Below are 13,177 nucleotides of genomic sequence, written 5' to 3'. Positions count from 1 at the left end.
TACGTGCAGTAGCTCCTACACTGTCCACAATAATAATACCCACTGACTTTTTGATTTTTTGATCTGACATTCAAGATTATTTCAAAGTATGCAACATGTCATAGAATAGACTATAAAAAATATGTATTATTATTTATATTTACATATTATAATAGAGATGTTTATATCCGTCCGTGCAGAGGTGGCGATGGCGATATGGGCGTAGCGGCGGCTGGAGTGGCGGGCGTTGCGGGCGTGGTGGGCGGCGTGCGCGGCTTCCGCGGCGCGTACGCCGGGCCCGCGAGCCTGCCGCGCGGCGCGCACCACCCGCAACACGCGCAACACCCGCAACACCCGCAACATCCGCAACATCCGCAACATCCGCAACATCCCCAACACCCGCAACACCCGCAGCATTCGCCGCATCCGCAACACTCGCCGCACTCCCTCGCCAAGCAGGTGCCAGTCATCGGGCCTCACCATCAACTCAATTCTGGTATGTTTCTCCTATATTTAACTTCGTTATTTTAAGACAAGCTGTGCAAACTGTGTGAAAAAAATATAAGAATTGATTGATAACAGTATTTTTTTAAGATTAATCGAGAGCAAACTAAGTCTAAAAATTTCGTATCCCAAAAATATTTGCTGGCTAGGCAAAGCGGCAACGATATTTTTTTGTTTTATATATTTCAATTGTGCTTATAGCAACATTTTGCTGTGCTAATACTTCTGCACAAAATAGTATAAACAAATAATGTTGTTATTTTCTTTTTAATTTTTCGTTAATTTAATACTTTTTGTAATGTTTTAGCGTCTCGAGTCACCATCACGAGTGTGCCTGCAGTCAGCCCCCAGGGCCAGATATCGCTGGTGAGTTGAAATGACATTTTTATAATGAATTGTACCATCTACTGTCCGTATCCGGTTCACGGATACAATGACACATATTCAGATATCTCACAATGATACTTCTGTTCATGCTACCTGGGATAGTCGGCTGAATTAGTTAGAAGTCCTCCGCCGGCACACCAGCAAACATCACCTATCTCTTTGGTATATCAAAATGTAATATTAAAGTTATATGCGATAATTTATTACTGTTCCTGTATACTTTTTCTCAAAATGTGTATTTTGTTTGCAGGGCGAGAGAGGAATGTATCCCCATTTCTCACATCAACATTACCAAATGTATCAACAACATTTTCGAGCTACACAGGACCAGTGTCGGACTTCACCTTCACCATACAGGTTTGTTTAGAATATTTTTTGATCTATTTTACGTTTGGTCTTCTTTTATTGAATATAATGACTGTGGGAAATGTCGATTGGCATTGTATTCGTGCCTTATAGTCATTTTATGACCATTTTTATCCTTGTATTTTTACCCGACTAAGGAGGGTAATGTTTTCTAAGCGTATGTACGTCTCATTCTCTGGCACGCTCCTCAACCCATATGCATTGACGGATTTTAATGTAGAGTTGTCATTGGATTTGTTTTAATTGTGGGAGTGAAATAGGATACATTTTTAAGCAGTGGCAGTCAACAATAATTGTCTATTGTTTTCTCTAGGCTACTTGGTCCTTCCGGTGAACTTATGTAATTTATCAGTATTAGTGGAAACATAGCCAGATGACGCAATAAATGATAATAATATTATGCTAGTCCGCTCTGAATATAGAAATGAATCTCGTTGCCATAGTAAATTATATGACTACACTTGCTCGCAACAACTTCAGAGCGGACTAGCAGGGTTGGCGCTGACTATACCTAATGCAATAAGTTTAAATGTTTAATGTGTGTGGTGTACGCAGGTCGCTGGAGGCGGAGGGCTCGGAGGCGCCGACGCCGCCGCTGGAGCTGCGGCGGCCGGCGGGGGCTCGCGTGCCGCGGCCGGCGCACTCGCCCGCGCCGCCCGCCGCGCCCGCCGCTCCCGCGCCGCCCGCAGCGCCCGCCGCGCCGCCACCGGACCGACTCATCAGTGAGTATAACAATATTACATACAATTGGTATTATATTTTTTTGAATCTCAGAAAAAAGTATAAACTTTTTATTAAATAAACGCTATGTAAAAAAAAAACCTACTATAGGCTGATTCATATTTGACTGATAAAACTGTGTGGTATGAAGTAGCCCCAGCTCCACATGTACCACTAGGTTAAGAGCCATTGTATACAACTTTTTTTTTTAGAAGATATGTGTTTTGGAGTTTCTTTCGACGCTTCTTCTCCATAACGAAACACCTTGTCATGAGGTGGTAGTTGCATTGACATTCAAAAAGTGCTCTGTAACGAACCTATTTTGAATAAAAAATCTTGATTAGATTTGATATGGTACACTGATTTTTTAACTTTTAAATCGCTTACATGTCAAAATACTGTATAAAAAAGGAAAATAGATTAATACTATACATACTATAACACCGAATGATTTTTATATGAGCTGTAAGTGAATAGTTAGTACAGAAACTATACTGAATAAAAATGCCTTTTCTTTCGTTTGTCATTTATCATCACTAGTCACAATTTTATTCTTCTAAGTGATATTATCCTAAGGTAGAATAATATAGGATATGTTTTTTTTACCAAAATCTAGAGGAAATTAAAAAATATATGGTTTTAGTCTTCATCAAAATCGGCCTCGTAACTACTTTCACCATTTTTCGTAATTTCGTATAGTATAGTATTTTTTTTGATAACAACACAGTTCTTTTTTATAAATATTTATTTAATCACAAAATTGGTACACATAAAATACATTTCATTATAACTTGCCAAACTATCGTACAGTTTGTTGGCAAAGTATATGCTCAGTTTGTATACACGTGTGTACGTGTTTTAATTGAGTATGTAATATTAATTTTTGATAATGTTTCGCAGTGTACGCAGTGGGTTGCGGCCGGTCGCCGCCGCCCGCGTACAGCACGTACCGGCCGGCGTCGTCGCTGCCGCCGCCCGGCGCGCTCGGCCCGCCGCACGCGTCGCAGGTGCCGCGCGAGGCGGACTCCCTACAGATGCTGCTACGGGTGAGTTGCACTTTACTCATTACCAAACACAACTTTATTTACAACCACAATCCACCCCACTTTATTCATAATCAAACACTATATTATAAGCGATGATAGCCTTATTGCGTTAATCTCATTACACTTAATAATCCTATCCTATCTTCATCATATTTGGGATTTATTACAGATGTCCATGGGCGGCAGTAGCCACTTACCATCAGGTGGACTGCATGCTCGTGTGCTACTCCTATATTATATAAAAAATAAAAACACCACATTGTCTATGAAATTGTTGATGAAACAGTTCGTCATTCAACATTACCAATATATAATGCAATAAAAAGTTCACACTATTACTATAGTGAATATTTTAGTATTATCACTTTGTATACTTACTTTTGTGCATTTTACAATCACAAAAATATTTTATTTAGATAGGACTTGTATGAGGTTATACCAAAACAATTCAGTGATATACCCTAAAATGACGTCATTCGCGGCCCGATAAGCGTTTCAGACAAGATGGCCGACTGCAGTATTTTATACTTTTATTTTATTAATAATATAATAAATCTTAGTTTTTTTTAAACTGGGTCAAATTTGAGAATCTTTTCAGTACATTGTTTTTACTTAAATCATTTATTCTTTGATTTTTTATTACTGTTATCATGCCTATACTAAACGGGTGTCTAATCGTTTGTATTGTTTCGCAGCGTTACCCGGTGATGTGGCAGGGCCTGCTCGCGCTCAAGAACGACTCGGCCGCGGTGCAGATGCACTTCGTCGGCGGCAACCCCGGCGTCGCGGCGGACGCGCTCTCGCGCAACGCGGACGGCACGGCCGCATCGCTGCTGCGCATCGCGCAACGCATGCGACTAGAACAGACACAGCTCGACCAGGTGCACCGCAAGATGAAGGTAAATATTATTCAGTGAACTGGAAAATACAACGTTGTGTAATAGAGAAGTGGTGCAAATAATGAAGGTCTGGTACGGACGGATCTAGGACAATAGGTCGAAAAACAAGGAGATGGGACCGGACGACCTACAATTAACTTTGGGTCCCCTCTGGCTAAGAGTAGCTAATGATAAACAGCAATAGAAGTAGTTGGAGGAGGCCTATGCTGCAAGGCATACCGAGTTGAGAGACTTTTGTGAAAATAGAGTAACTAACTAATGTATCAGGAAAAGAAAGAAAAAAAATGATCAATTCGGGAATAAAGGCTATTATTATAAACTGAAAAACAATCTACAACAATGCATGGTGTATGCAGAATAGAATCTTTGCAGAATTATTTTTGTATGTAAATAATTCCTGGTATTTATAGCGAGGAACGTGATAATGAACTCACAATAAACAACGTCTTTTGTACAAAACGGTTGAATTACAAATTTGAATGTGAAGTTAAACTATTTCAGTCCGTGTTAGCTAGTATCTATACTCCGAAAATTATACAGAGTTTTCTATTGTATCACACATATTTGTTGTCATGTGTATTCCATTTAGCAGATTATAGTATACGCTTTCGTTGTTCTAAAAATATTGATAGAATCGATTCAAAGACTTTTGCTATACGTAAGTTAGAGTATTTTACATTGTGTTATATTTTTTGGTACAGATGGACGTCGAACACTGCATGCTGTTGGCGCTGCCGTGCGGCCGCGACCACATGGACGTGCTGCAGCAGTCCACCAACCTGACCGCCGGCTTCATCACCTACCTGCAGCGCAAGCAGGCCGCCGGCATCGTCAACGTGGCACCTACGCCCGGACACCAGCAGGTAAACACTCGCTTAAATCTACGGCAATTCTTTTTTTTTTATAATATAGGAGTAGCAGACGAGCATGCAGTCCACTGACTTCTGCCGCCCATGGACATCTGTAATCAACCCCAGATAGGATTAGATATTCCTACCTGTTAAAGTTTTCTTCTTCTTCTTCTTCTTTGTTAAACGTCTGTTAAAGCTTTACGACTTGAATGATACGGAAATTCATATAAGAGTGCATTTTGTAGCGTGGATTGAAAGTGCGTTGATGTAACACATAACTTATATTTACTTTCGTTAATTGGTAGTATGCCGAGTTAAAATCTGTATGCATAGATATTATTTTATTAATAACGCCAAAGAAATACGACTTCATTGAGCGTGTATATTAGTATAAGAATTTTGGCTTTGTCCGATTTAGCTTTAGTTTTTATCAATGAAATATGATTACATAGACAATTGCATAATAAAGTCACATTATTACTAAATACGTCGTTGTCCACAGTCGATGTACACGGTGCACATCTTCCCGTCGTGCGACTTCGCGAACGAGAACCTGACGCGCATCGCGCCCGACCTCATGCACCGCGTCACCAACATCGCGCACCTGCTGATCATCATCGCGACGGCCACCGCGTGAGGCGCGATACATCTCGGCTTGGACATTTTAAACCGATTATTTTAGTAACGCGTTGTAAATACGGCCAGGTTGTGAAACTTCATTTATAATTTGTTTTTTATCTTACGCGTCGACCTGGCGAGACGTCGCCGTGGGATACCCTCGATGTCGGACGAGACCGAGGGGGACGGCCGGACGCCCCGTCGCCCGGACGGTCGGACGGGAATCGCTATGGAATACCTCTAGAAGTGAAGCTCGTTGTAGTAGAGTAACGTTAGCGTATTTATTGTAACTGATAGGGCGCACTGCGCGGTTGTATAAAGTCTCACGTAGCTATGTAAGCCGCCGTCACTTATTTAAGTTTTAGTTGTAACGAATAGCTTGTAAAATACTTTTGTTATGGTCGACTGGGCTCGACCTTATTCGGAGTTTAAAATTTATAAAACTATGAGATGAAAAGTCAATCGAAGAAATATATTTAACTTTGGGTTCCGATTAGATGAATGGCGATCTATCGAGCATTTTTTTATTGTTAGTGTAAATTGTTATTTTGTTTTAAGCCTCTAGGTCTAAAAGTAATTTAAATGTTGTAAATACCGAATCTATTCATACTAAAGTTTGATTTATTCGATAATGTCATTACGGTAGGTAATGGAAATTCGTATTACTGGGTCGAATGATTACTTTTTTTGTAAAAAAGCGATAGAAGAATAAAAAGATAAGTAAAAAAAAAAATGCACGGAAAATACCTGAACTGTGATTCTGACTTTTTAACGTAGGCTATAGGTAGTCTTATGAGTATAGAGAGCAGTGTTTGTGTCTACAACGTCGCATGTGGCGTCGCTTTAGCGAAATGCTGACTGAAATACTTGATGTCAATATTGATGTGAATAATACGAGTCAATCATTAAACAATAACTTAGCAAACTTTAATTGAACTTATTAATTTCTAGATTAGTTATTGGAATTTTAGTTACGTAAAATCGAGATAAAATGTACAAATACTTATTAAAATTCAGCAATAATAGTGGCATTAGTCAATCTATTGCGGAATTTTTGTATTTTTTCTATTTAAACTAGCCTGCCCGTTAAATAATGTCGACTTATTGCAGTGTGTTTTAGACTTTGAAATGCGCTCGCATGTGTGATGGCGATAGTACACGATGCGCCAGCATGCATGCGATCCGTTTCGTAACGTATGGGAAGTTGTGTAAAATATTTGATCAGTAGGATGTTATTCATATCATGTAGATTATCATCTCGTATTGTGTTTTGTAAAGTGACGCGACAATCGCCGTTGCGCATCGGCTTCTGTCTCGACGAAGTTACTCTCATTCCACGCGGCACCCACCTCGTGCTGTTTCGTATGTTTACTTGTCTGAAGTTGTGCTCGAGCGGCGTCGCCGTTCAACATAATCTTTCTTGATCACCACCTTCATTAACTGCTATTGCTTTTTGTATTTTTGTTTCGCCAACCTTTCCACAGTGACCACTACATGCCATTACTTCTTTAAATTACTGCAAGATTATTGTTCTTTTTCACTAATACCGAATGCATGAACTAACAATATTGTACTTCTCATAAATTTCAATCGTCTGCATCGATGTCTTCCTGGAATCGATGTAAGCTTGAACCGTGTTACGTTAGGCCATCCCTCGAATGTTAACTTTTGATTCATCGGCATCTCGCATTGTATAGTTAGATAAAGGTGCGACCATCCCGTCGTACTCAAAACAAAGTACAAAATATTTTATGTATTGTAATTTTATATGTACGATATAGAAAATAACAGCACAGGTAATATTATTATGTAAATTCTTTTTAAGATTAAATGTATAGTTGTATAAATGATGTATGGTTTGTCATGTTTCCGTCGCAAACAGTTCTCGACTTAGCTAGGAGGAACACTAACGAACTCGTCACTTCGTCCATTAATTTTAAAACATAATTTTATTAGTAAAACTGATACCCATATGTACACTTATTCTTATTTGAATTCCTTGTGAAGGAATTCATGTAAATAAGTCTTCATAATACATAGCGATACAGTATTTAGAATTGATATTGAGAAAAAATATGAGATAAGCAACACATGAGAATTATAAAAAGGTATTTATTGCGGTCAAATTGGTATTTACTCATCTTTATTTATTCACTGGAATGTGATTATTTTTTAGCATATTGAGAACGATCACGACGATTTTAATAAACGTTTGCCTAATAAATAATCGCATCTACACTTTTTAAAATACTATGTCAAGTGTCAATTACTAATATTTAATATTTTCGTAAAGTTATCCATGCTCCAGACCATGATCATTATGTTTTCTTTTTCATAAAAGGGTTTTAATTCAGTAAGTTAATGCAGACTTAATAGGTATAATGCTGTAATAATGTGAGAAGTATAATATAGTTTTGTTTGTATACCGTTTCAAAACGGGAAGTTTTGAAGGGTGGATCAATCATATTCCCACTTCGACGTGCCCCCAAACATAGTAATAATTGAGTGAGGGCGCTGCGAAGTCGGAGGCTCGTGTCGCGCTGCGGCGGCTCGGCGCGGTGCCCCGCAGCGTGGCACGGCGTCGCGTGGCGTGGTGTGGCGTGACTTGGCGTACGCCGCGTGGCGTGGCGTGGCGTGGCGCGGCGTGGCGTGGCGTGGCGTAACGCAGCGCGGCGTGGAGTGACGTGGCGCGCGCGTGGGCACTGTGCGGCGGACGGCCTGCGGTGGCGGCTGCTGCCGTGTGCGAGTTGATAGAGTTAAATATATGTAAAATTAACATTTGATCTCAAGTGTGCAGCAAAAGTGAAAGTGAGGCGCTAGACTGTAATATCACAGCAGCCGCGTCCGGACGCCGCCCGTTCATATTCGACTTAAGTTAAAGCGGAGCGTAAGAATATAAAAAATATTGTGATCATATTTCTATTATAAGTTTAAAATGCTAGGACATAGAGATAATTGTATATTTTGTACATATTGCAAATAGTATTGTATCTTTACTTCCCTTTATCCAAAACCAACCCAGACTCCTGCGTGTTATGTACCTCCTACCTACCAATACTATTAAAAAAAATATTACATAAAGGTGTTTTTATTTATTCCCGTACACTCTCATTTCTTAAGCTTAACATTATAGAATAAATATTTACTCAATTTTACTGATGATCATATTGTGCTATTAGTATACCAATATAAAAAAATATTTTAATAATGGGATAATGGTTCTCTTGTTAATTTAAAAGATTTAATTTAATTAAAAAATATTCTCTTTTTAGGATACAGAACTCTTTTTAAAATATTATATACTAAACCTTCATAAGCGTATGACGAACTTTAAATTTCTTGTTTGGATAAAGTTGCGTTTTATAATCAAAATAATATAAACATATATGAAAAATACTTAAATAAAATATAGGAATACTTATTGTAAGATTAGGTATGAAAAGACATTTTTTGTAATTCACAATTTATTATTCATTTATATTCTCTTAATCATAGGTATATTTAAGTACCCATAATGCAATCATGAAGAGATACGGTTAGTACGTATTAGGTATGGCACGTGGTTAGATTACATGTCATAATAATCATTCGTTTAATAATCTTTCAACAAACATGCTGTGCATATGATTTGCATAAAATTTTGCCCGAGCTGGAATCAAACCACTAATCCAGTATTCAGAATCCTAGTCTTTGAATGTTTGTATACTGCACCTATAATCTAGAATCCTAATGGTTTCTCGGAGCATGAATTTTTCAAATTAATTCACACAATATAATCTTTTACAACCGTTAAATGCAAGAATATTAAATACGGAATACAAATAATGCATTACAAGAGATATGCCTAAAACAAAGTAATATAAAAAGATAAACACATTTTAGTAAAAGTTTTAAACGATAAAATTATTGGTCCACAAAATATTCTGATGTGTATTATTGCTATTCGTTTGTCATAGGGCTTTGATATTTTGTCATGCAAAATCTGTGAATTGCTATCGTCTACTCTACAATATGTACTTACTATTCATAGTAGAAATAAACTTATCTAAATGTTTAACGATATAATTTGACATACATTAACAATACATAAATAATATTCTAATAATTATAATATGACTGACTTTTTCAAGAAACTATGCTACGCTAGTTTTGGGTGGAACCTATTGTCACAATCGTTTACGTTGTACTAGACTATTATTGTTGTCAATTATTGCTACTTTTCCTTTTTAGATAAACAGCTATCGTCAGCTAATATAACGAGAATTAATTGTTAACAATTATTGTCGATGCCCACATTGGCACGACGAATAGATAAAACGTTAATGTGTGCATATTGTCAGCGTTTGTGTGAATGTTTAACATCCTTGCTTCATCATGAGATCTGCCAACTTGAAGATTCGCATCCAGCTGAAATGGTCTCCTGACTCCGGCGCCGTGCTGGTGGAGGCGGGGGTCTCCGCGCGCGAGGGCGGACGCTCTACGTTCTCTGCTGAGTGCGCTGGAGACTTTTTCTCAGCCTTCTGGTTCTCTGGTGACTTGTTGATTGCTGGAGACGTCATTCTGTTAATCATTATACATAATTTAGTTTAAGTTCGGAAGAGAACAATGCAGGGCGGGTGAACAAGGTCTGCGTACGTTTATGCTTGCTAAAGTCAAAAATATCTCTCGTGTTGTTAAACGACGGTTCTTTAATGGGCTGTATTTAATCTAATATGTTAATATGATAACTTTATCACCTAATACGGCTGTTGTAACTATAACGTTAAATGGATCGTAATACCCAATAAACCAAAGTGTAGGTACTTTCATTACCTAGTGCAAAACTGCATACAAAAATATATTCAGCAGTAAGTACAATGTGTTCGTGGGTACCTAAATTATGATATTTCCTGTCCGTTGTCACAAATTTTATTAACCGCACCAGTTCGTGCCGGAACAAAGCGCTGCTTCAGTACTCTATACTGGAACGCAGCAGTGTGCTTATTGCAAGGTCTAGCATCTGGATGCTAGACCTTGCAATTGCAATATCTGGATATTTGTGTATGACTTAAGTCCTAGGAGAATTTACGATTTTTACTATTTTCTAAAAAAATACGCGTATATTTTACCTCAAAAATATTTCTGGTACTGGCACAAAAAAAAACAGTGCACGGTGTTGTAGTTTTTATAGCTGAAAATACCGTGCATGGGATGCACGTAAGCGGAAACTCGTGTTGAATAACGCAAGGCCATTTCGGTTAACAGGAATCTACCTCTTTACAAAACGTTGTTGACACATTATCCAGACCTGAACATCCATTTGTACACGTCGGGAATTGAAACTGTGCATTTACAGCTATTGTAGCAGTTACGTTGGTACTGTATGGTATTTAAATTTCTTATCATAGTGAAAACACGTTTCCTGTAAAGCACGTTTCGCCACGAGGCTCCGAGTGGCTTGGATTTCCAGGGGCATGAGCATGACGGATGACTGTTAACGGATTCCTTCGTGTTTCACATCGCGACAATTTAATTCAACGTAGCGTAGCTGTAGCAAATTTTAGAAAATAAGATTTTTTTGAAGTAAATTGATCGTCAAGTTACGAGTAGGTACTTTCGAATGATCGATTGTTATTGCGGTCTATATTTTGGTAATGCTAATTTGAGGTCACAGATAGACATAACTATTTAAGGTTTTACATAATTTTATTGGACAATGTAGAGCTAAAGAGGTTTTTTTGAATATTTCTTATGCAAATTTATTTCAAAATTTAGCATTGCGTAAATGTAACTATGTTATATTGAATGTTAAAACTGCACCAATCGTTAGTGCTGTATATGTGATTGTATCTATGCCAATAAAACTATCAATTTAAAACATCGTATTCGGCGCGAGCGCATGCGATACCGGTCGACCGTGACCTACATTCTGCAATCATTTGATAAATTCTGTATTTTAAAAAGAATCGAATAAAAGAAATAGTTGATGTAATAATTTAACAGTTCTTTCAAATTATACTCCAGATCTTCTCAAGTTCTGGGTAGAATCTGAAGAGACCTATGTTCCGCAGTGCGACTTAAAAGGGAACATAGAAAGCCTATAATTTGCTTATGACGACAGAGAAACACAAATCTGTAATTCAAATTCATTTTTGTTTATCTGAATGTCTTTTGGTTTCAGCCTAAAGTTAGAAAAGGCTGAATTTTGCTCAGATAGAGAGGAATTTTATAGAATAGGAAGGGTCTAGATATGTAAAAAGGGCTTTGTCACAATATTCTATTTTTACGGTAAAATACGTAGGAGTTTGAGTTAAACAATTAAGTAGTAATCATTAATGACTGTTAGCAATGATTATTTCATCACATTTTTTGTGTCGCCTAAAGTTAAGTCGATGTCACGGTAAACATTGAAGATTACGTTACAAGCTTCGAGGTTGTTTACTGTTACGTTTTCGAAATTATGATAAGTAAGCCTTTGACATTATCACGACGCTGCACGCTAAAAAGACAGTTTCACAATATGTTACGTCGCCTTTAGGTAATTTATGTATGTGTTCCATATACAGGTAGGTACGTGGGACAACCAGCTGTATGAGTAGGTGTAGCTTTGTTTTGGCACATGTTTACATTTTGGTAAAATAATGTATTAAAGAACTCAAATAATGTATTGAAGTAAAGCAAGGTATCTAGAAAAATTGGTAATGCATCTTGGAGTAGGTAGCTTGCAGTGTTAGCGCGGCTTCTACCTGGTTTAAAGGTTAATGAAGCAACGAATTTGTAACATATTGATAAGGGTAGCATTAAGTACGAACTCAACTTTTAACTATAATGACTATAAATTAAATCATTCTGATTTTATAAAAATGTAGGTTTTTAGGCAGAAATGATGAAACTGATTCGATTCGAATCCATCTTTTTCTATTGTAAAGCTTTCATACTTCGGATGGACAAAGGTTATTAAAAACTTCAGAGCGAGCGAGTTATTCGTAATATTGTGAAAGACATTGATGCGAAAGTCATTATGATCGCCCAACGAGGATTCAAGGGGAGTCCGGAGTCGATTCATGGTAAGGTCAAATTGTTGAAGAACTAATTACGTACTTACGTTCTAATAGCTGATGTCACGGTAGATATGTATCTATGTACATTATTATACGCTGTGTACATAGTACGACTATAATATTTAATAATAACTTGGAATAGTTATTGCACATAAACACCATAACCTGGATTCGTTTGTTAAATAATAGGAAATATAAAATAGTTTAAAATTACAATAGATGATTTTAAATTACCTAAGTAGATTCATTTTTAAAATATGAAGTGTATATTAACGAAAGAGAAAGGATAATGACTTTACTTATGTAGGTATATGTATGTAACATACGACAACAAATAGCGGCGAAACAACCCATATACCAACATGGAATTAATATACTTTTTATACATGTAGCACGATGACCTAGCCGTGGTGGGCGGGTGATCTTCTTTGACCTAGTTACGACACTCGGATACGCAATGAGCAGTGTTTAACGAAAAACGGGAAGCGTGACATTGTCATACATAGCCATAAGTTGTATTAAATTATTTAAATTTCTATTTCACATTGATTTCAATTTGACGTTAGGTTAATAGTATTTCCTATAAATCGAGACCTACGTAATACTACTGAAGTAGTAGGTCTACAGGAAATATTTTTTTTTCTGATTCATAAATCCGTATGTTTTTATGTATTTATATGAGATTTATACTTTTAAATTAATATACCTAACATCAAAATATATATGTTATAAATATGCTAATATAACAATCTCAATCCTCAAATTTG

At 37.3% G+C, this 13,177-nt stretch overlaps 1 protein-coding gene across 12 annotated transcripts in view; it reads left to right on the top strand.

The window, feature by feature from the left end:
* spen (spen family transcriptional repressor split ends) overlaps nt 1-8,451 on the top strand; it is a 104,806-nt gene extending 96,355 nt beyond the window's left edge. For all 12 annotated transcript variants that reach the window (XM_073088417.1, XM_073088416.1, XM_073088414.1 and 9 more), the window contains 8 exons: nt 180-475; nt 791-849; nt 1,121-1,227; nt 1,792-1,958; nt 2,857-3,002; nt 3,698-3,901; nt 4,603-4,764; nt 5,255-8,451. In XM_073088417.1, coding sequence (XP_072944518.1) covers nt 180-475; nt 791-849; nt 1,121-1,227; nt 1,792-1,958; nt 2,857-3,002; nt 3,698-3,901; nt 4,603-4,764; nt 5,255-5,389 — 1,276 coding nt within the window. In that variant the 3' untranslated portion in view covers nt 5,390-8,451. The remainder of the gene's footprint in view (nt 1-179; nt 476-790; nt 850-1,120; nt 1,228-1,791; nt 1,959-2,856; nt 3,003-3,697; nt 3,902-4,602; nt 4,765-5,254) is intronic.
* The last annotated feature ends 4,726 nt before the right edge of the window (nt 8,452-13,177 follow it).

This window comes from Epargyreus clarus, unplaced genomic scaffold (genome assembly GCF_041222505.1).
Source record: "Epargyreus clarus isolate Ecla_fem2 unplaced genomic scaffold, WU_Ecla_fem_2.2 ptg000027l, whole genome shotgun sequence".
In the NCBI taxonomy this organism is placed as follows: Eukaryota; Metazoa; Arthropoda; class Insecta; order Lepidoptera; family Hesperiidae; genus Epargyreus; species Epargyreus clarus.
The sequence above is the reverse complement of the archived record's forward strand: the minus strand, read 5'-3'. Positions and strand labels throughout refer to the sequence as shown.